Consider the following 22,167-nt stretch of genomic DNA (forward strand, 5'->3'; position numbering starts at 1 on the left):
ACCTGCTTGTTCTTATGTTCCGAGATGCCCTATTTTACCCCAGCCCAGAAGTAACTGCTGTCAAGGGCCTGTGCACAGCAAGAATACAAGAATACTATGTGCACACCATTTCAGTCTCACTATGACTTCACTAATAAGCAAACTGAGTTCGGAGATGTAAACAGTCAGCCCAGGAACAGAGCTGGTGAGCACAGACCAGGCCTGTTCTAGTGCCATAGTCTGTGTGACAAGATGCTGCCCAGGCCTGTGATCATGTCTACTCTCAGTTAATAGAACTATGGCTTGCCCTATCCTTATCCTCCTGTCTCAGGGTGGGTGTGACACCAGGGAGATGACCACAGGCCCGGGTCTATTTACATGCATGTGGGGAAAGAGGAATAGATCCATAGCAAGGGAGTTGAGAGCTACATGGGCTGTACCGCCAAATGTTAAACAACAACCAAAAGAAAAAAAAAAAAGCTCACCTTTCTTTGTTTCACTCTCTCGAATCATGAAGCTACCAATCTTTGTGTCTGGCAGCTGCAGCAGTTCTTCAGCCTTGTCCCTGCCCAGCCCTTCAAACAGCCAGCTAAGAGTAAAGAGGAAAGCCTTTAGTGGCCACAAGAAATCAAGACTTGCTAACTCTAAAGTAAACACAAAGTCAAAGGCCAGTGACCAGAAAGCTGCCAAAATTACACAGATAAGGGAATTCAATTGTTGTTTGTTTCATTCATTCATTCATTCATTCATTCACTCATTCATTCACTCACTCATTCTGCAGTCTTTCAAAGTGCTCTAAGTAGTCATTTGTGTGCCGTGATTCATAAGGAATGACTAAGAATATGTACTATATATGGGGTTTCTTGCCCTGTTTCTCGGCACTGACTAGAGCAGGGCCTGATCTTATGATATCAGGTGGGTACACTATGTGGCGCTGTTCTGTACATTCTACTAAGGCAACACTCCAAACATTGCACTGTTGTGTTACCTTATGGTGTGTAGGGCATCGAGGATGTACTTGGTGGAGGTTTGGGAATGACAGAGTGGACATGGGGAAGGAGAGAGGTGCAGTATGGTCTTGCTCCTGGCGAAGTAGCACTCTTTCATAAGGATGCTCTTCATTTTTAAGCATAATCATCAATGTATGTTTTATGTTTCTCACTATTTTCACATAACAATGAGAATGGACAAGTGCTACACTACACAGTGGGCCAACACAGCTGGGAGGACAACTTTCACAGAACAGGACTCACAGGGTACTCATAGTAGGACACTCTACATCAAAGTAACTTGTTTCCAAATTCAATGGCCTCTGATCCCTTTTCATATTGAGCTCTGCCTGCTTCCTGCCAAGGGGGAAAAATGTTGATAGTAGGTGGACAGTATATGCCTCATTTAACAGGTACTGTAGTTTAGAGAAAGGACACTGTCTGTTCTTCCTCAGGTCTAATTCAGGCTGTGGAGAACAGAAACACTTCGGTCTCGTTCCCAGCATTATTTATAAAGGCACACACAGGCTGCGGTGAAAGCACACAGGCTAAGCCCTCCTGAGCCACGGGATCCAGCACACCACAGGTGCGGCAGTGCTTCCACTTCCCGCGGTTCAGCACCGTGATCACTTCCCTTGTTAGAGCCACGATATGCCCTCCTTACAAATTATCCAGCTCTTCCCAAGTACAACAAAACACACAGTGTATTAGTTTTAATGTATATGGCAAATATTTGTACACCCAAGCCCTTCATAAAGCCCTATTCATAGCTGTGAAAATAAAACAGTATCAAGACCCATGTAGGGCTATGAATTTCTTATTCTATTGCTACTGCATTAAGCATGTGAAGACGTATCTTCACCTAGATTTCCTAAACAGGTAAAACTTGCCCTTGGGCCCAAAAGAGGGCCCTGAGGACCAGACTGATTGGGTAGTTTTTCCATGTTATCATCAGTTGAGAGAGTAAAATTGTGCATTCTGAGGGGATATGCATAATTAGACATTCCAGTGTGCTTTCTGCTTTCCATTTTTGTGTCTTGGAAGTGCACTACATCTATTTGATGGACGATAGGGCCAAGGTTATGTTAGTCATCTGGCTTCCCACCACCTCAGCTCCTACAACTGCTCTATGCCTTCATTTGAAGGAACATGGTGTGAGTAGTTGAGGAATGAGCAAGTCACTGGTTTTAAGCAATGTTTAACTCCAATCTCACTGCACATGACTCCCATAGCAACCACCCCTGTTCACCTTCGCCATTGTGAGCACAAGTGATTAAGATTACCAATAGTGAAATCAAGAGCACAAATGTCACTTTCCCAGTAGGAGCTTGTGGAGTCTGTCAGGTTCTTTACCACTTGAACAGTGACAGTTGTTTTGCTCTATGCTTCCTCTCTGCTATGCATGACCTAGCTGTGGTTTTTCCTTGGTATCTTGACATAGGAGGAGCCTGCATACTGGCAAGGCTAAGTCATATAGCTAAGACCCCTTCATTGCAGAAGGGAAGCCTGAGTGTTAGTTTGGCATTACCCAATGCTCACTGAAGCCTCCCTGGAGGCCATGAGTCCCTTGCCTAGCTGCAAGAATAAGGAGCTTAGTGCTGGCAGCTCCTCTGCCAGTGGCTGCCTTTATCGAGGGAGCACAGCCAAGACTGAGAGAAGTGTGTTCCTTATACTGCCCAGCACCCACCTCATTCTTCTGGGACCTCCACTTCAGCAGTGCTAGTCTGTACCATTAACCCCATCATCCTACACTGTGATGGGTGAACAACTGAGGATACACAGAGCTGAGAAGCTTGTCCGTAATCTCATTGTCTGGAAGTGACAGAGGCAAGATTTGAACCCACAAAGACTGTCTTTTAGCCCCTGAACCAGGGCGTTTTCTAGACATAGTCCTGGATCACTGAAGTATGACAGGAGTCCTATGTCAGAGCAAGGAGGTCCAACTTGCTACATTTTACTGCTGGGGAATCAAGTCCCAGAAAGTGGGAAGGCTTATCCCCGAGATGGGGTAAAACTGTCCCTTTCTTTCCACTCTTTATCACCTGAGTCACCCATACCCATCATGGCTGAATCGTATTGTTCAGATATATACTCACCCATGATACACTCTGGCCACACATATCCCTGGAATGTAACTTTCCCGGCCGGTGCTGAGAGAAATGGCTTTCCACCAGCCCCCTTCACTGTCAGGATGAAGCAGAAAGGGAAATACACACATGTCAATGGCAAAACCAAAGATGTAGTCATCAAACTAGCTCACTGCCATTTGGGACACTCCTCTTTCAAGATCTGTCATCACCATTTAGAACTGCATTTCTCCAATTGAAAATTCAGGATTCCTCTGTGTGTGTGTGTGTGTGTGTGTGTGTGTGTGTGTGTGTGTGTGTGTGTGTGTGTGTGGTGTGTGTGCGTGTGTGTGTATGTGTGTGTATGTGTGTGTATGTGTGTGTGTGTGTGTGTGTGTGTATGAATAATGTTGGGATGGGGCAAGTGCTTAGCACAGTATGCATAAAAAGTGAAAGGACAACACTGTGTAGTTAGTCACTCCTCTCCTTTCATCTTTACATGGGTCTGGGGATCAGAATTAGGTCACCAGGCTTGTGCCCCTAGCAGCTTTACATGCTGAGCCATGACACTGACCCCAACTTTATTTTAGTGACAGCACCTCTCACTAGCTTGCAAGTTGCTAAGCAGGCTAGGCTGTCTGGCCAGCAGGCAGGCTTGTCTTTCTTCTCAATACTGAGATTATAGGTGTGTGCTACCATGCCCAACTTTTGGCGGGGGTATTCTGAGGGTTGACTTCAGGTCCCCATGCTTACACAGCAAGCTTTCTACCAATATAACTATCTCCCCAACCCCAAAATTTAGTTTTTAAAACCTGTATACCCAGCAGACATCCTTCATCATAAGTTATATGTTCATCAGGGAACCTGTTCACATGCTGACATTGCTACCCCTGGGGGACCAACAGCTCAGTTCCTCAACTGATATGCACGATTGAAGAATTTCAAAAACAAAAGCTTCCTGTGCTGTTTTATTCCCTCAAGTATAACCAAACATCCGTTTGCTTGTCTACATCAATGAGACTCTAAATCAAAGGACACAGAGCTCATAGCTTGTGCTATAGGCAGTTCAAAACCATACTTAAAGACAATGGCTGGAAAGCAGGCACTGCTGTTATCACTTACAGTGCTTTTGGATTCTGCTCCTCCTTCCCAGCATGCCCTAGTGAATAACACCACCCTGCATATTCAGAGGATGCCACTGGTGGCTGTAAGGTCCTGGGAGGACAGGTGACAGCAGGGGCCAAATTTCTCACCTCACAGAACCAGCACCTGTGTAGAACTGGACAACTGACTGCATCTGGGAATCTGATGGATTAGTCATGTTTAGGGGATTATGCATGTTTTGAGAGGCTCACTCACTCAGAAATCACACGAAGTTTCTCTCCCCTCCGGAATATTGGGGGGCTGATGTCAGGAGACGGGTAGTCATTCAACACAGCCAGAAAGTCACTTTCAAGTCCTAGGAAGCAAAAAGGAAGCTTTTACTGACAAGGTACAGGAAGCAATAGGGAATAGAGAGAAACAAAGCTGTTGGGGTTTCCCTCTAAAATAGTGGTTCTCAACCTGCGAGTCTTGGCACAGATCAGATATCCTGCATGTCAGATACTTACATTATGATTCACAGCAGTAGCAAAATTACAGTTATGAAGTAACAACAAAATAATTTTATGGGTGCAGGTTCCTACAACCTGAGGAACTGTATTAAGGGGTTGCAGTTTTAGGAAGGGTAAGAGCTACTGCTCTGGAGCCTCCTAGCTTGTGTGTGTAAAACTCTTTCACTTGCCCAGTGTTCCAGACCTCTTCCCCATGAAGATAGCCTTCAGACAGGCCTTGTGGCCACAGAACATGCTTTGACCATAACCCTACCTTGGTTCCAGTGTGCATATGTGAAAAAAAAATGGGGGTGGGAGGTTCTGAGATCTAAATACTAGAGTCACACCTTATGGCTTTATTTCTAGGTTTGCCCAGTGTCTAACGCCTCTGTATTTCCATCTTGAAAATGGGGTGCTAGATGAAAGAGCCTTATACCAGAAGGCTATGAAAAGACTCTTTCTTAGAGGCATTCACATGGCTTGCAGTGCTACTGACAGTTAATGAGTGGACACCCTCATTCCTCTCAATGGTGTGGCCAGTGAAGTTGCATAACCTTGTATACATATTTCTTCCCATTCATGTACAGACAAGTAATCCCACTTAAGCTAAGTGAGCCACAATAATCAGATAGCTAGATGGATGGATGGATGGATGGATGGATGGATGGATGGATGGAGAGATGGATAGTGGATAGGACAGACAGACAGACAAAAGGACTAGTTAAAAAGATATCCAACATGAAGTGTAAAAAAAGTAAATCTAATCAAAACATATCATACACATGTATAACTCTAATTAAAAAATTCTTAGTATTATATTTTCAGGTGCCATCCTTAGGCCCCGTGTATCCCACATCTATGGTACTTGGGGAAAACTGTCAGGCTAATCAATTGTGAGGATCCTCCAGGGATCCCCAGGCTCTGTGTTTAAAGAGACAAAACAACAACAACAATGATGACAACAATAACAACATACACACAGACACACAGATACACATACATACACACACCCTTCTTCCTTGGAGTGGATGAGCACTATGTCATGCCTCCAATCAACAGGGATTTTAGTGCAGTTGTGATTGTGAGTACTTCTTATTGTAGGTATGTTAAAATTGAAATCCCTTCGCTTGGCATCTGAGATTCTACATGACCTACATTCTGCCTCCTTCTAATATGAGCTCATGTATGTATGAATGAGATTTTTAATGCCACTTGCACAGGGAAGTGTGCTCTTTGGTTCATGTGAGCCCAGTTGGCTACAGAGATGCAATGATAAGATGCAAATCTCCTTCCTGATGCCTAGCAACGTTTGCTTCCATCCTTAGTGATTTTCCACAACCCATACGTGTTGATGCAGGTTAGTATTGGGGTACACTGAGGGAAACTACACACTTACAAAGCAGCAAAGTTAGTTAGCACTCTACTGACTGGCTGGGCATCAGAACCCTTACTTCCAGATTACATCTTACATGTATTCATTTAGTGAATCTTCACTGAGGCCCAACCCTGACCCCAGCAGTAGTGACTAAGCCCACCTCTTCCTCCTTGACAGAAGGCTACATTCTAAGTCCTAGAATCATAGGAGACATTTTTTATGCCCTGGCTTCAGAAAGTTCAGTAGAACCCTGGTACTTAGCTGTGCAGGCTGGGTGCCTAGCAAGCCCCTTTCTGTGATGTACTGACCTGTACTGATACTCCAGCTCTGACCTCTCACAGTCTAAAAGTCCTACAGGCCAACTGTTAAATCTTTTGTGCAGACTCACCCAGAGAGAGAGAGAGAGAGAGAGAGAGAGAGAGAGAGAGAGAGAGAGAGAGATTAAATGTGAGATTGATTAAGTAATCTGAACAGAGCTCCCAGGAGTTGGCTAAGTGCAGTCGGCTAAGTGAAGATTGGTGAATGAAGCAGAAATCAGTTATCACAATGGAACAGTACATGCAAATGTATTGTTCATTTTGGGGAAACTGAGTCATGGGCAATTAATGATGTAAATGTTTACAAGGGGGAACAAAAAGTAAGTGTCCTAATGAGTCATTGGAAAGGAATAAGGGTTCCCAAGAAACAGCTGGGTCAGACAGGAAAAACCTTTCTTGTTAGCTGAGTGAGACTTCTGGCTATGGGTGATTCTAACACTCTGCCTTAATGAAAATTTTAAAAAGAAGTTCTTCTCTTTGTGGCCCAGGTATTACCCCACTAATTAAAAGCAGCATTCCAGTTGAATTAGGTTTGAAGAAAGAAGTTCTGAATTCTAATAAGGTACAGAGCCAGCCTCTGGGCATGAACCTTAAGCAATCTTGGAGGTTGCCTATAAGTAAACGAAATGCCAGTGCACAGTAGGTACAGGTCAATGGTGAAGACCAGGCCATCAAGGAGCCCTGGATAAACCTTCCTTGAAAATCTTCACAGCTGCTCTGCTGGGGCATCATTCAGAGTCTGGATGCCCAAGGGTATGACACCTTTCATGCCCACCCCCACCAAGAATTTCCTGTTCTGTAACCATGATGGGCAGGGGATGCTCTTGAGATAGAAACACATTTCTCCTGGCCTGATGTATCCAATTATGAAATGCTTACTCCCTAAGCTGCCAGCTGAGAGTGACAGGCCTTTTCCAGACCTAAGGCCTCAGCAGGTGCTGTCCCTCTGCCCAGTCACATTGGTTCTCTCCTCACTGCCTCCATTCTCAGCAACTCCAGCCTCTGGAAGAGACTTGGTGCTCTGCTAGCTCCTACCTGAAGCAGTGTCTCAAAGTTGCCCTGGCACATCTATATGACTGTCAGAGGAAATGCCCGTTTCTGGCTAAGAGCTCCTAGAGGACTGAACACAGGGGTATTCACAGTCAGGCAGCCCTGGGCCAGTCTGGAGCTTGCCAGACACTTCAGGCATGTGAGTGGAAAACATCGAACAGAGTCTATGTTAGGGTTCTCTGTGCTGTCCCTAGAGAATTCCAAGCAGAGAAAAACTTATTGGTATATACTCTTATGAAAAGAGGGTTAAAATGATTCCTAAAATATGATATCTATAAGAATAGCCCCTTTAAATAGAGCCTGTGTCCATCACAGTGTTCGTGGCTTGATGTGGTCGCACTGTATACTCAAGGTTAAAACTGTGAAACATTGCAAAGCCACCTTTTATAGTGTCAAAAACAAAAGGAAACTGAAATAAAGAAAACACAGAACCCCATTGTGAATGCATGCATTCCAGTGAAAAAAGAGGGATCCTGGGGGTTACAGATTCACAGTTGCAGAAGCAGTTTCTCCTGGAGTTTTCTTTTCTTTTTTCTTTTTTTTTTTTCTTTTTTTGGAGCTGGGGAGCAAACCCATCCTGGAGTTTTCTTAACAACAAAGTTTTCACAATTATGACAGTGAACTATCACCAGCACAGCCTTGTACTTGGTTTTCTGCCTAAGGGTTGCAGGGACATTCGGTGTGCTCCTCCTCATTACTAGAGACAGAACACCAAAGGATAAATCGATAGAAGACACACAGCCTGGCTTAAACCTCCAGGGAACATCAGCGTGGCCATAGTGAGCAGATTTGGTTTCAGGGTCCCACTGTCTTCCCTGAACTCTGATCCCTACAGGGAAACAAATGTCTGGGGTGAGATATATGTTTTCTCCTCAAAGACATCTCCAAGGCTTCTCAGAGCCATGTTATTACTGAAAGTTGGCTGTGTTTTTTTCATTTATTTAAAAAAGGACTAAATTTTTTGACAAACTGCTGCAGACATTTTGACATCCATTTAAGCTACCAGATTAGGCAGACTTACACATGTAGCATGTGAAATCAGGAAGCTAAATGAGAGGATGGTACAAATCCATTAGGACTTTACCTTGTATACAAAGTGGATTTTGCTTCCTTTTTCAGAAAAATGAACATTTGGATCCTACGAAGTAATGAACGAACTAGGAAAGGGGATAAGGAAGGAGGGACATACAGATTCACAGAATAAATATGTGCTGGCCACGAGGAACCCAGAGCCTTTGAAATCAGCTGAGTGACCCACATGCCACCACTTTAGAGCTTTGTAATTTGAAGGAAGGCTTCTTTTAACTAACTAGAGCTTGGCTTGTTCCCATATTAAAACAGGACATATCAAAATCTGCCTTGTGGTGGACTATGTGGCCTTCATGACTCACAGGATCATTCCCACACAGGATATGCATACTCTTTTGCAATCAAGACCAGCTCCAGCTGGATCATCTCGGTATTACTGATACACAGGAGTGCCAATGTGAGGGTATCTTACCACCTTTGGCTCATCTAAACAAAAACTCCACTTGGTGAGAGGAGACAAGTATCCAAATACTTGCTGATAGCTGGGGAATGAGTAGGAGTGGGGAACAGAATATACGAATGTATCATGTAAGGAAAGGAACGTGAGTAGAAAGGAGCCCAGACAGGATACTGGTCACATGTCACCTAGCTCATAAAGAACAGGCCTTTGTGGTCTGTTTATTCTTTAGCGTGTCACAACCGCTTCTTTTCTAATGCTAGCACCTGCTCAGTAGCCTCATTGGTGGCTGTACCAAAAACTGTACCCATCCCTCCTCATATTTTACGCAGCCCTGTAGGTCACCTGTTCTTATGTGCGGGATAGGATGGCATAGCTGGAGAGTTAATGACATGTCCAGGGGACAGCATGAGACTATGGGTCCATGGTCACTTCACATAGCTCTCTTTGCACCTCGTGTCTAGGCTCTTCTCAATCGACACTCCATCCTCCATAGATAAAGACCGGATCCACAAGAGCCTTCAGAGCTGGTGCCAGCAACCCCTGTGGCTAGTGGGTACAGGGCTGAATGGCTGTGTTGTTTCAGCTTCTGCTTTCATACCGTTTGAGTCATATCCAAACCCATTGGCTCCTGAAAGGTCGCCATTAGGCCTGACTTTCAGTAACTTTGCCAGTAAGCAGCACCTGTGAACATAGCCAATCAGATAGAGCTGCAGGGCTGCTTGGCAGAAGGCCTACCTAGCTCTGCTGATGCATGTAAGCCAGGTCTGTGGGTCCTATCATCTACAGGTAGGGATTTGATAGGGTACTTACTTGTATTTTATATTAATTAAGGGTAAAGAGACTCAGAAACCAGATCTCCTTCTGTCTAAAGCTATCCCATGCTCCAGAAGAGGGTTAGTGATCTAGAAGTGAGCACCTAGGTCAAGACCTTACGGGTGCTTCATTTATGAGATCTCACAATAGCCCAAGAGTGTCTGTATCATTGGATCTGATGACTGGGCATAATTCCTCACTCCAGGCACATCCTCTCTTAGAGCATAGGCTACCCTGGAATATGATGGAGTTTTAAAAAATGGAGGGACACTGAACACTATGCTCAGTTAATCTGCTTGTTTTATCCTCACATATCCCTGACAAGCTGGATGGTGTTAGGAGATTCACTTGACCTTCCTGGCCTCAGTTTCCACCACTGCAAATTAAAGAGGGTGATGGTGCTAATGTTGTTGGGCTATTATAAACATTAGGAGTTGCTTTAAAGGGATTTTCACATGAACTGCTATTCTTATGTGAGATACTTATATATATCCGATGGCTCATGTCATATGCATAAAGCTCTTAGAACCATGTGTGGCAGGCATATCTCAGACACCAAGCCACACTACAGTTATTACTGTTATAAAAATGAGAACTAAGAGACACCGTGTTGACCTGGCCAGTCAGCTCTTGATTGTGTTAGATATGGAGGCAGAACTAGCACTGGCCTGGGATATGCCAGCTTTAGGAACTTAAGACCTTCCAGGGCCTGGTTGAAAATACAGCTTGCTGTATCCACCCTCCACCCACCATCACAGCTCTGCTGGGTCTTGAGATTTACCCATTTCCTCCCTCTTTGTACCTTGCTCAGCTCTGTTTTTAATTGGTATCAGCTGTGTACGTGCTTATGGAGTGGGTGTGATTTCTACCCAGGCACAGTGGGATGGGTTCTGAGCACAGCTGGTTTGCATGGTCTGATATGAGGTGTCACTCTGTAGGTCACAGTGATTCAGAAGGAAGAAACCAATCGGTAGGGGTGGGGGAGGGGATTACAGCAGAGTAACTAGGTTGTCTTTATTGGGTGGAAATATGTGTTTCCCCAACATCCTGGGAGGCCCCCGGTTTTAATTAATTCTGTGCTGTATGCATGTGGCTCTCCCTGAAGAGAGTTGTCTGAAGTTTGCATGGACTTGGAAATTTACTATTTGTAATTCTGTAAGAAAGTTCCTGGGGTTGCCAGTTCCACTGCATTTACACTTGAGGGAGGCTCACACTTGAGGGAGGCTAACACATTAAGGGATGGCCCTGTAGATACAATCTACTTAGGTAGCTGACCTCAAGTGAATCTTAAAGTACTCCCACCCTACAACTAGGTCACTGCTCTTTGCTCTACTGTGGTGGCAAAAGATCAAAGCTAAGTCCCTGAGGATAGCCATGGAAGACTGGGGTACTAACCCAAGATCACACAGCTTCTAAAGGACTTGAGAGTCTATGGCGTTCTGTTCCTCTGAAATGTACACTTTCCCAAAAAAATTGACGATGTCTTTATGACACTAGTTCCTAGGAATCACACTGATGAGCACACATGCTCAGGCCTTCACTGTCCTGGCATGCTGAAGAAGGAGCTCCTGAAGGCCAAGACTTCTTTTGTCTTGAGAACCCTAGGGCAGAACCCCTTGCCCTGAGCCTTTTGTCACCCAGGCCATCAGAGGAAACTATAGCTGCAAGCTGACCTGAAGCCTAGCAATTCATGCAATGCCAAATGGAAGTAAATCAGACTAGCAGTGGCTTGGCACCTCCTCCCTTACTCAAATAGGTATGGGAAGAAAGATGAAATCAAGTCAGGCCTGACAAGAGAGGAAGCTTTTCAGGGTGGGGCAATTGTGTGACTATCTGGAGTATACCCTGGTACAAGCCTGGGGAATTCTCCTAACCCAGCAGTCAGACGGGAGACCCCTGAGCCTCCTTCTTAGGTGTAACCTCCTGCCCACACAATGGAAAAAGAAAAAGACTACTTTATGTCAATTAGCATTTAAAAAGTAAAAGCTAATGGGCAAGTCTTTGGAGGTCAGTGTTTTCATTAGACTTCCTCAAGCATACAGGCCCCTCTGGCCCAGAGTGATTCCTAAAATTCAGAGAGAGAGAGAGAGAGAGAGAGAGAGAGAGAGAGAGAGAGAGAGAGAGAAGAGGGGATAGAGGAAGAGGTGAATGGAGAGAGGAGGAAAAAGGGAGAAGGAAGGAAAGTTAGAAGCCTACTTTTTTTCATGTAGGAAAACTACAGAGTACGCAGAGAGACAAACCCAAAGTCATGAGCTGAGGAATGCCAACCTCCCTCTGCCTCCTCTCAGAGGCCTTGCTCTTAGATCATGGCTCTTTCAAGAGTGTATGCACACAGGACTTGAGATTCTAAGCTTAACATTGTCTCAAACTCCATATGCACTCTGTCAAAGGAGCTTACGAATTTTAAGAGTTCCCTCTGAAACTGACAACACTTTCCCATCACCAAGCCTCTAACCCTTCCTAATGTTCATTATTAAATATTTGAAGCACAAAGTAAGGGAATTGTACAATGTCACAGCAGTACCCACTGCCCAGATTTAACAAGTACCACCATCAATCATGGTCCTTTCCTGTGGGCTATTATAGAACTGAGTTAAATATCTCTCCAGAGAAGTCAGACTTACCCTCAGTGTTGGATAGTGGTCTCTCCAAAGGTGCAGGTGTGGATTTCATGCTGTTCCCCATCTCTTTCTCTCCTCGAGATGTGGAAGGTCCTGGAAGCCTGCAGTAAAAGAGACACACACGCAGAGTGAAGCGCACCCACAGCTCCCTGAGTGGAGAGTGACCTAGTTCAGAGCGCATGGTGCATCATTTCTCAGGCAGCCTGCTTCTTGAAAGGGGGCTGTTTTTTATGTCAAGATGCAATTCATGAGTGTTGGTGACAGAGGCACAGCTCAAATTCTTTTATCAAGGGGATGACAGAGAAAAACCACAGAGAAGGAAGTTGCTAGCAAGTGCTGTTGGTGGCAAAAGTTTCCATTCCTCCACACCACTGCTGAGCAGAGAAGGGGGTGCTGGAGAAGTTGAGTAGTATCATAAGTAGCCCCAAAGAAGCTGTGCTCACAGACCCCTGCCAACAGTTCTCATGGTCCAGGAATTCAGGACACACCACATTTAGAAGGTAAAAGGCTTCACAGTCTGAAGGTGTAGGGGCAGGGCCAGAACATGCTAGGGCATTTTTCTTTGATTCTTTCTTGTCTGTTTGAATTTTCATGCCCATGTTAACAAAGACTTGCAAAGCCAGATTCATGACTGAAACTTCATGACTTCTTTGGAGTATACTTTCCAGGCTGCCAAACAGAGTCACCTCGACACTAGCCTTGATAATGGCAAACCCTTGTGTCCGTAAGAAAACAAACCCCAAATAGGAAATGACTTGTCCCAAGCCACATACAGGTAATGGACAGGCTGTCTCATTTGCCTCATGATGGGCTTTCCAGGAGTCCCACACAGACTGCTATGCTGTAGCTCTTTTTTATGAACTGACATCCCCTGACAAACTGTTAATGTTTTCTTGCCTGCTCTGGGGTGGGGGGTGGGGTTGGACATCTATTGGGTATTTGCCACAAAACTGAGTTAAAACAGGTGAAACATAGTTCATGGCCTGGCTGGACATCATCATGCTGACAAACATTCAAATCCAGGGACTTTGGACAAGTATTTTTAAAAGAGAAGAAAGTCTTACAGATGCTGTGTCTTCCAAGATGACGGAAGCACAGAGAACATGGCCATAAGTCTAGACAGAGTTTCCACTTCCAGGAAAAGGAGAAGAAACTGGCCAATCTCTAGGCTGAGAGGAAACACACACACCAAACAGAAACATTCTACCTGTTCTGAGTGTACAACGTGGGTCAAGGTCACATGAGTTTGAGACTCTGGCTTCAGATCACATATCTATATTCTGTGTGTGCAGCCAGTCTCCAGCCACGGGGCCAGCTCCTCAAATGCCCTTCACATGCTGAGAATACCATAAGTCAAAATTATATTTTATACCAAACCTAGACCATAAAAGTTCAGCAACACAGCGCCCTGTACAGAATCTGATGGGGATCTTAGCTCTATCCTGCTGTCCATCATTAGGAGAGAAGACTGAACCACAGATATGAGCCTAGGAAAAAAATCAGAATTCAAAAGTCAAAGTACAACCTCTACTGAGTACATGTGGCTTTTGAGCTACTGTTAAGCTTAAAATTTCAAGTCCTATGTGTAAACATTCTCGAAAGAGCCATGCTCTGAGAGCAAGGCCTCTAAGAGGAGGTAGAGGAAGGTCTGCTCTCTATCCTAACTTTCAAGACGGGGAGACAGGAGTTAGAACTCCTCATCTTTTAGGAAGCAAGGAGAATGATAGGGTCCAATGCCTAGGGGTCAGCCTTGAAATCACGTACGCCCCAACAACAAAAATGGACCTAACAGTTTATATATACATATATTTACATATATATATTTACATATATCATTATTCACTTATATTTCACTTGCTAATTGAAATTAGGGGTATATGTGATTTTTGTTACACCCTTATTTCACCCACTTGGTAAAGAATGTATATACCACAAGACAAAGTGAAAACAGTGAAATTTCCAACATATTACAATGTCATAAATTTCCTTTTTCTTTGAGGAAAAAAGATTTCTCGATCGATAGTGAGTGCACAGTTGTACTCTAAAAAAAAATCTTTAAATTTGGAATAGGTAATGACTTAACCTCTCCCCTGCCAGCACAGTGGACAGTGCTAAGCTTCTAACCCATACCTGACCCTGAGCCAAGGGTTTCAGAAAGACAGCACCTACTGACCAGAGACAGTACAGGTGCCTGGCATTCAAACTCTTCCCAGTTCCCTCCCAGTTCTTGAAGGATGCAGGAAGGGAGGAAGGATGCCAAGCTGGAAACAAACATTTTTTTGTTCACATAGGAAGACTACAATGCACACAGAGACAAACCCAAAATCACAAGCTGAGGAACACAGGGTGAGCAGCCTGATCCTAGGCCTGGGGCTTAGCTCTTACCTCACTTTCCTGGTTCTGAAGTGTTATCCTCTCTTGCCTTCTCCTGACAAGAGGGCTGAAGATCCCCCTCAAACCACCAGCTTCCTGTCATCTCCACAGCCCATAGCATCACACCACTTCACAGAGCCTCCAGGAAGGAGTTAAGTCACTACTTCCAAGCTTTTCTTTGAGAAGAGTGGCAATCCCCAGAAGGAGGAGAGCCAGGGCCTCCCAGAGGAAATAACTGAGCAATTTGATTTAATCCGTGACAGTTTTCTATAGTGGCGAGAGGTGGAGAGAAGGTACAAGCGACTAATTGCTTCTAGGAACAATAAGAAAAGGGCAGAACAGAGCTAAGTTAATTAACACTGGCTCTGCCCATCTCTGCCTCCCCCACCACTTTCTCTGTGGAATGCTTCCTCCTCCAGGTCCAGGTGGAAGGACTATAGTGGCTTGTCACCTCCCTCCAGTCTTGACATGAAAGCTATTTTCTGTGTGCCCTTTATCCTCAGTTTCCACTTCTGAAAAATGAGATGAATAGGAGAGTAACTGTCTCCAGAGAGCGAGCCTTTTAACCCCACTTCATTCTAGCAATCAGAGCTCTATGGCTCTTGGAAGATGATTAATAAGAGAAAAAAGCCATCATCATTTTTACAAAATCCCACTGGAAGGAGTACAAATTCTGTCCTTATATTCTTTAGAATGGAAGGAAGGTAGGCGGCATGTGCCAGGCTACCTTCTCGCCAGAATCTCTGAGAGCAGACACTTCTGTTTTATTGTAAGAGGGGTGGTCAGGGGCTGGCCCAACTTCTTGGGTTCCCATGTAGAAACTCCATCTTTCTTGACTTAAGGCAGCATGCCCTCTGCTGTGTCCATGCTGTTCTCTAGATGGCATTGGACAGTGCGTGTCTTCCCACTGTTTGAGTGGTTTAGAGGGAGAAATATCCCAGGTCTTTGCTGGAGCTGTCATAGGGTAAGTGTCCTCTGCAGTTCTTTTCCCTGCTCAGCTCCAGCCCTTTCCACTGTGAGTCTGCATCAGTGCAAGGGGTCTGACAGCTCCCAAGTCTTCTACTCTGATGGTATCCCACAGTAGAACTATATGTGTTTCCTACATGGCAAACTTACCACCCATGTCTGTCTGTGGAAAGGAAGGGCATCTGCACCCTTTTCAGAACATCAAAGAGAAAGAACATCAAAACTTCAACCAGGGGCAAGGTGGGAGTACACCCTGGAAGTCACACAGGAGCCTTGGACACAGCAGGCATGAATGTAAAACCTAAGAGCCCAACCTTCCCTGTAGTAAGCTATTTCTTCTACAACATGACAGCTATAAATTCACTTATGTGGCCATCTTCTAAGGTTTGGGAGCCAGAAGCCACTAGTCAGGAACCTCAATGTCCACTCAATATGTCACCTCTAACCACAACAGTGACACATGGAACAGACACCAAGCAGATTAGTTCTGCGCTTTTCTGCATAGGGTTAAGTACTGCAATAATTATGCCTGACTGCTCACATAGTCTATGCTTGCCACATGCTCTGAGGTTTCAAGACTAGGCAGAGGTAACACAGAGGTCAAAGCAGGTCTACTGGCTCTAATGCCCACACTTTTTCTACCTCTGGGGACTTGCCCTAGCCTCCTATTCTTCTTTCTGGTCTTAGAAGACAGCAGCAAAGGAATTCTTCAGTCATGTAGCCAAAGTTGGCAATCATAAACTTTGAGGGGAACTATATATTCATACAAGGGACATGAAGTCCAAGGGGCCTGTTAGAAAAAAAATAGTCATGACTAGAAGCCTAAGCCTAGAAACCCACTATGAGAAGGATAAGGGACAGAAGAGAGATCAGTGAAGGCTTAATGCTACCTCAGTTCAGGGGGAAGATATGAAAATAATTCCAGACTTGCCAGCGCTTAGAACTGCAACACTATAGGTCAGAACAAAACAGAAGATGGTGACTATCCTAATGGTATATATATGGTCTTGCAACATAGCCAGGCTAGCCTAGAACTTTTGACCTTTTCTTTGCCTGAGACTCTGGAATATTGTAGTTATGGGCATTTATTACAGCGATCAACTTCATTAAAATGAAACCAGCCTATGCATACACTGAATATATCAACATAGCACTTGAACCTTTCTCAGGACTTCCCAAGGACTCTCTCTGGGTGTGAGTGATATCATAGGCAGATTCTTAAGTTTCTGATAGAAACATCTCTGGAGTCTCCACACTTGCCTTATGTGCATGAATTTGTTTTGTGCTTCAAAGCTGGTCCAAACTCAGAGAGCCTCACAGGTGGGTCTGCAGAGCAGGGTTACTACTAACTAGTCCAGGTCCCCACTCACTGTCTACCTGTCCTCAGGCCACTTTTTTTCCTCTGGGCCTCCACAGTCTGCTCTTTTCTCCTGATTTAAGATACAAAAGTATGCTCCACAAAGTTGTCTGAGAAATAAATTGCTATGCATAAATAAAGGAGTAAAGTGTTTGATTATTGGTAGCCAAAAAACTGTGCCAAATGCCAGTTCCTTTGATGTGCCAGAGTCATTAAATAGCTCACTGTGCCAGTTGGGCAAATCACTTGCCCTTTCTTGGCTACACTGCCTCATCTACCCACCTCCACCCAAAAGGCATGACTGGTCTCCCTGAGACTTGTTCAGTGATGCCTGGGGTCTAACAATTTGCCTCAGGGAAAATAGAAGCTGTCACTGGGGCTTAGTGCCGGGCTCCTCTGAGAACCTGGCAGGATATCCTGGGGCACCCCACCACATCCTGGCCTCAATTGGCAGGTGTCTCTCCCTGAACGGGTATGCCGGGGCAGCCCACCCTATGACCCCATCATTCCTTGTCTACTGCTCAGTCCTGCTGTCCATTTCTGTTTCCTGCATAGAGAGAGGGGGCTGGGCCATTGCGTCTATCTCCTGGGGCACCAAGTAAGGTCAAAACCTACATACCCATGATGGTACCTTGCAATCAGCCATTGTGTGCCTAACTCACAGCCAGAATGTAAAATCCTACTGGGAGAATGACTTGGGGTCCTTCTAGACATGTCAACTCATACCGCATGGACTGCAAGAGGTCACAGCCAGCTATGAATGTAGTAGAAACTTACTTAAAACATAACCCTTTTTTTTCTTTTTTTCTTTTTTTTCGGAGCTGGGGACCGAACCCAGGGCCTTGCGCTTGCTAGGCAAGTGCTCTACCACTGAGCTAAATCCCCAACCCCCATAACCCTTTTTTTTGATTGTATGTTTTTTGAGCATGATTATAGGCATTGCTTTACAATGTGGGAAGTATTGAACATGCCTAGTCCAATTTCGCTCAAGCCTGTTGTTTTGAACATGTTATTTTGAAGGAAGTTTTCCCAATTCAAAGAAGATCAAGGCAAGTTGCTGTTGACTAACCATTTCACATGGAGATTTGTAAATATAGGTCCAGTTATAGGAGAAGGACCCTGAGAGAGACATTCGGGGAGAAGCTAGCATGTGCACAGAAATCTGGGCCCCAACACTAGCAAGTCTGTGATTTCTTCACAACATCACGTTTCCCAGCAAAAGTTCCTTTTTCATTTCATTCATACATGTGACTCACCAGCGTTACTCACAAACTTACCATCAAGATAGAAATCTGAGTTGTGCTCAATGTAATATGCACAGATGATGACCCCTTCCTTGTGAGTCAGCCTGGCTAGGATCTCAGGTCAAGTAGGACTCAGACAGCTGCTCTTCCATAAGTCCAAGGCAACCATCACAGTTAAGAGACTGCTCTGGGCACTGCCCCAAGCTGGGTTCTGACTCTAAGCTGTTGACCGAGTATTAGATCATGACTGTCCCCTTGCTGATTTATTTCTGTATTGTTTCTTCCTCTCTCAACCCCAGAGCATAATCCTCAAGGAGATCAGAAGCAGATAAAACAAAAACCGCAGTGTGCCAGCCAACCAGAGCCACTTGCAATGTCCTGGTCACCTTTAGCAATTAGTGCTGAGAAATTCTCTAGTTTGAAGTATTTGATAACCTTTGTGATGTAAAATGGCATGCTATGACCTAGTATTGGATTCCCACTTTACATCCCTGGATGTGTAAGCCCAATGGGCCTCCCAGCAGTACCAGTTAGCTCTGGGACACTAAATCCAACAGTCTAAAATTGACAAAATTCTTTAGCCTGTATTTATTATACAGTGTAATTGGTTTATATTGCATCCATTGAAGTATGTCATGTGCTTTGACAAGATTTTCTTCTATTACCCTCTCCTGTCCCTTTCTACTGTCCTTAGACAGTTTCCTTTCTTTTCCCCAATTTTTGTCCCCTGTGCCTTCATGGCCTGCTTATGTGTATGGGTATACATATACACTTACATGTGTGGGTATACATGTATGAATGTGAGGGGGAGAGGGAGACACACACACACATACACACACACACACACACAGAGAGAGAGAGAGAGAGAGAGAGAGAGAGAGAGAGAGAGAGAGAGAGAGAGATCTAGGTTTCACACAAGGGGAAGATCATAATATTTGCTTTCTAAGTCTGGCTTATTTTGTTAATATATTGATCTCAAATTGCATTTTCCAAAGACAGCATAATCTCATTCATCTTTATAGCTGAATAAAACTGTTGGCTGTGTGGATGGATGGATGTGTACAACATGTTCTTCACTGCTCTGTTGATGAACACCTAGGCTTGTTCCTTATCTTAACCATTGTTTATACTCCCCCAGTAAACATAGTTATGCAGATATCCATGTTGTTTACTGACTTGGAGTCCTTGGACCCACACTCAGTTTTGGTACAGTTGTACTTTAACTTTTTTGAGGATTCTCTCTCTCTCTCTCTCTCTCTCTCTCTCTCTCTCTCTCTCTCTCTCTCTCTCCATATATATATATATATATAGTTTATCTTCCCACCAATGAATCAACAAACCTTCCTTCTAACTAGCAGTTTATATGGAAGCCCTCCTGCCCCAGACATACTTCTTAGTTTGCAAAGGAAAGGAGACACTGAGTTCACTGAGCAGCCACTGTATTGAAGGTCTCTGTTATGCTTAAAATGCTCTGATTTATTCAATACCCAGAATGTTCACTTGACAAATGAGGAACCTAATCAGGGAAGAGGTCAACTTTCAGGGCATACATTTTCTTACTCTCGGCTCTAATTCTGTCAGTCATGTTGCTCCCAGAAAAGAGGCGTGCTAGTGCTTTATGAACTTGGTTTGCTTGAGATGCTCTGCAGAAGGAACAGAGGCCTGCTGTGTCTGCTGCATCTGACCACTGGAAGCCAATTCCTCATGCACAGTGCCTAACCAGAGATCTGGTTCTTAGACTCAGACTCTGTTGTGAAATCATCTGAAGAGTGACTGCCTGTCGTGAAGATGAGTTAAACCAGTCTCCCCTAAATTTTACTTTCCATATATTACATCTTTAGCACCCAGAGTGGGCCAGCTAGAGTGAGCACTGAGCAAGTCACTATCCTTCCTTGAGAGGCCATCTGTTGCTTCATAAAAAGTAGGCAGACCAGATGGAGGACATCCTATGTTCATCACAGGCTGATGTGAATGCTTATGAGTTTCAGTGGCCTAACACACAGCAAGAATGGTTATGGGCAAAGGTGAACATACATGCAGGACTTCTGATGTCTCTATATTCAAAATACCATCTCCTTTGACATCCATAAATCTAGACCTTTGGCATTTTTTTTCAGAAAACTGAGACCAGAGAAATCATTCAACTTATCTCTGGTATTAGTGGGCTGCTCAGAAATAGGGGCAGGCTGTGAACCCAGCCAAACATCTGCTTCCAGGGCTGGCTGCCACTTCTGATACCTTAGAGCATTAGGAAATGGCAGAGTGTAGCATGAAGCAATACCGCCCCAGGACAACTTTCTGAGGATGGATACAAGTACTCTCAACTAAAAAGAAAAATGTGATCCTTCATGTATCTGGTGCCTAATACATGTACAATAATTACGTGTAATAAATGAAGATGTAAATTTTGCTAGGAATGTAAAATGCTTAGTCTGGTGTGAGATATCTGGTGTTAGGATAGGGGAACCCCAGCCAGAAAACAATGATCACTTTCCTTTGAGATTCTCTGAGTCTCTACTTTACCTGCTTACCATATATACCCAGCCTTTTAGCATAGCCCCCAGCTGTCTGCTGCTTAAAGAATTGAGACTCGCCAAGGCTAATAACAGAAGTAAGACACTGTGCCCTTGAGCCCCACATATAGCTGTAGCTGGAATTACTGTATTCAAGTATGTTCCTTCCTGAATGGCTCTCAGTTGGGAGGAAGTGGTTGGGACATGATGTACTTAATTCCTCTTCAGAAGTTTGGGGTGAGAGAGGAAGGGAGTCTGCCACATGGTATGACTCCAGTATGTGTGTACTGAGGGAACAGATGTATAGATGGAAGGATGGGTGAATAGATGGATAGATATACTGGTGGATGGATGGATAGATGGATGATAAGGTAGATGTCTTGACATATGAGTGGGTGAATGAATGAGTGGGTGGAGGGATAAATAGAACAGAGGAAGAAAGGGAAGAAAGAAGGAAGGGTAGATGGATGGATGGAAAGATGGGTGGGTTGGTAGATGAGGAATGGATAGACAGACATGTTTACAACAAGAGGTACTCATATATCCGCCCTTCAGGTGACTAACAAATGGTCTGATTTGCTGAAGACTCTTAATGAGGCTTTTTAATCCAATTTCATGGCAGAATTGCAGTAAATAATTTCCTACTTAATAGGAAATAAGACATTACCACTCAGTCACCTTTATGAGTGCAGAAGATAGATGAACGTGGTCTGAAATAAGTAACTTATGAATTTAAGGACATTCTGTCATCCACAGCTTCCCCAGCCCAGAGAAGCAGAGATTTCTCTCTGATAGGAACATCTGTTGAGATAGGTGTCCACTGATAAGGCTTCCTTCTGTCCAGTGGAGCAACAACAACAATTTGTCTTCAGAAAAGAGAGAAGGAGCCCCATGTCTTGACTTTGAAGTTCGCTCTCCCCATATTTAACACTACTAGAAATTTTCTGCTGAGAATGTCTGTGTAATTAGGCAGGCTTCGCCTGGCTCAGAAATGGCATTAACAGCTAGCTACTAAGCTACATGTTGCATATAATGGGCACTTCTTACAAACATCACAGAAATTAAGCTTCTTCTAATAAAGGAAAAAAATAAGCAGACTTTCAGAAAGGCAAAGGAATTTGCCCAGAGTCACACAGTCCTCTCAAGGCAAAGCTGAAATGCCTTCCTAGGTACTTCGATCTGAGCTCTAATAGAAAGGAGATATCCAAGTGGATTTCAGTGTGTCTGTCCCACAAATTATCACTACACTTCTAGAGTGTGCTAAGGATCTTAAATAGCATCCAGTGACTGGAAAATATGTTCCAACAGAAGTTGCCAGAACTCCTATCCCTCCCACTACAACACAGCACAGTTGAATAGTCTTGCAATTCAGCATCTTCTAGCAACCCTCAAAAGGACAATCTGCAGACTATGGGATGTTAAA

At 44.3% G+C, this 22,167-nt stretch overlaps 2 protein-coding genes across 7 annotated transcripts in view; one reads left to right on the plus strand and one right to left on the minus strand.

Moving 5' to 3' along the window:
* Window positions 1-22,167, plus strand: part of Tg (thyroglobulin) — a 184,563-nt gene that overhangs the window by 124,586 nt on the left and 37,810 nt on the right. Inside the window, exon 42 of one of the 4 annotated variants that reach the window (XM_087555765.1) lies at window positions 1,424-1,766. Coding sequence (XP_087411891.1) covers window positions 1,424-1,429 — 6 coding nt within the window. The 3' untranslated portion in view covers window positions 1,430-1,766. 4 annotated transcript variants of the gene reach the window in all.
* The window catches only part of Sla (src-like adaptor), a 50,238-nt gene that overhangs the window by 8,440 nt on the left and 19,631 nt on the right, over window positions 1-22,167 (minus strand). For 2 of the 3 annotated variants that reach the window (XM_087557627.1, NM_178097.3), the window contains exons 2-5: window positions 12,295-12,392; window positions 4,394-4,493; window positions 3,065-3,151; window positions 465-568 (exon numbers count right to left, since the gene is read on the minus strand). In XM_087557627.1, the coding sequence (XP_087413753.1) occupies window positions 465-568; window positions 3,065-3,151; window positions 4,394-4,493; window positions 12,295-12,355 (352 nt within the window). In that variant the 5' untranslated portion in view covers window positions 12,356-12,392. Of the gene's footprint in view, window positions 1-464; window positions 569-3,064; window positions 3,152-4,393; window positions 4,494-12,294; window positions 13,701-22,167 lie in introns of those variants that run through there. The other variant, XM_087557626.1, reaches the window with a different exon arrangement.

The sequence above is a fragment of the Rattus norvegicus genome, chromosome 7, assembly GCF_021556685.1.
Source record: "Rattus norvegicus strain SHRSP/BbbUtx chromosome 7, alternate assembly SHRSP_T2T, whole genome shotgun sequence".
NCBI classification, from domain to species: Eukaryota; Metazoa; Chordata; class Mammalia; order Rodentia; family Muridae; genus Rattus; species Rattus norvegicus.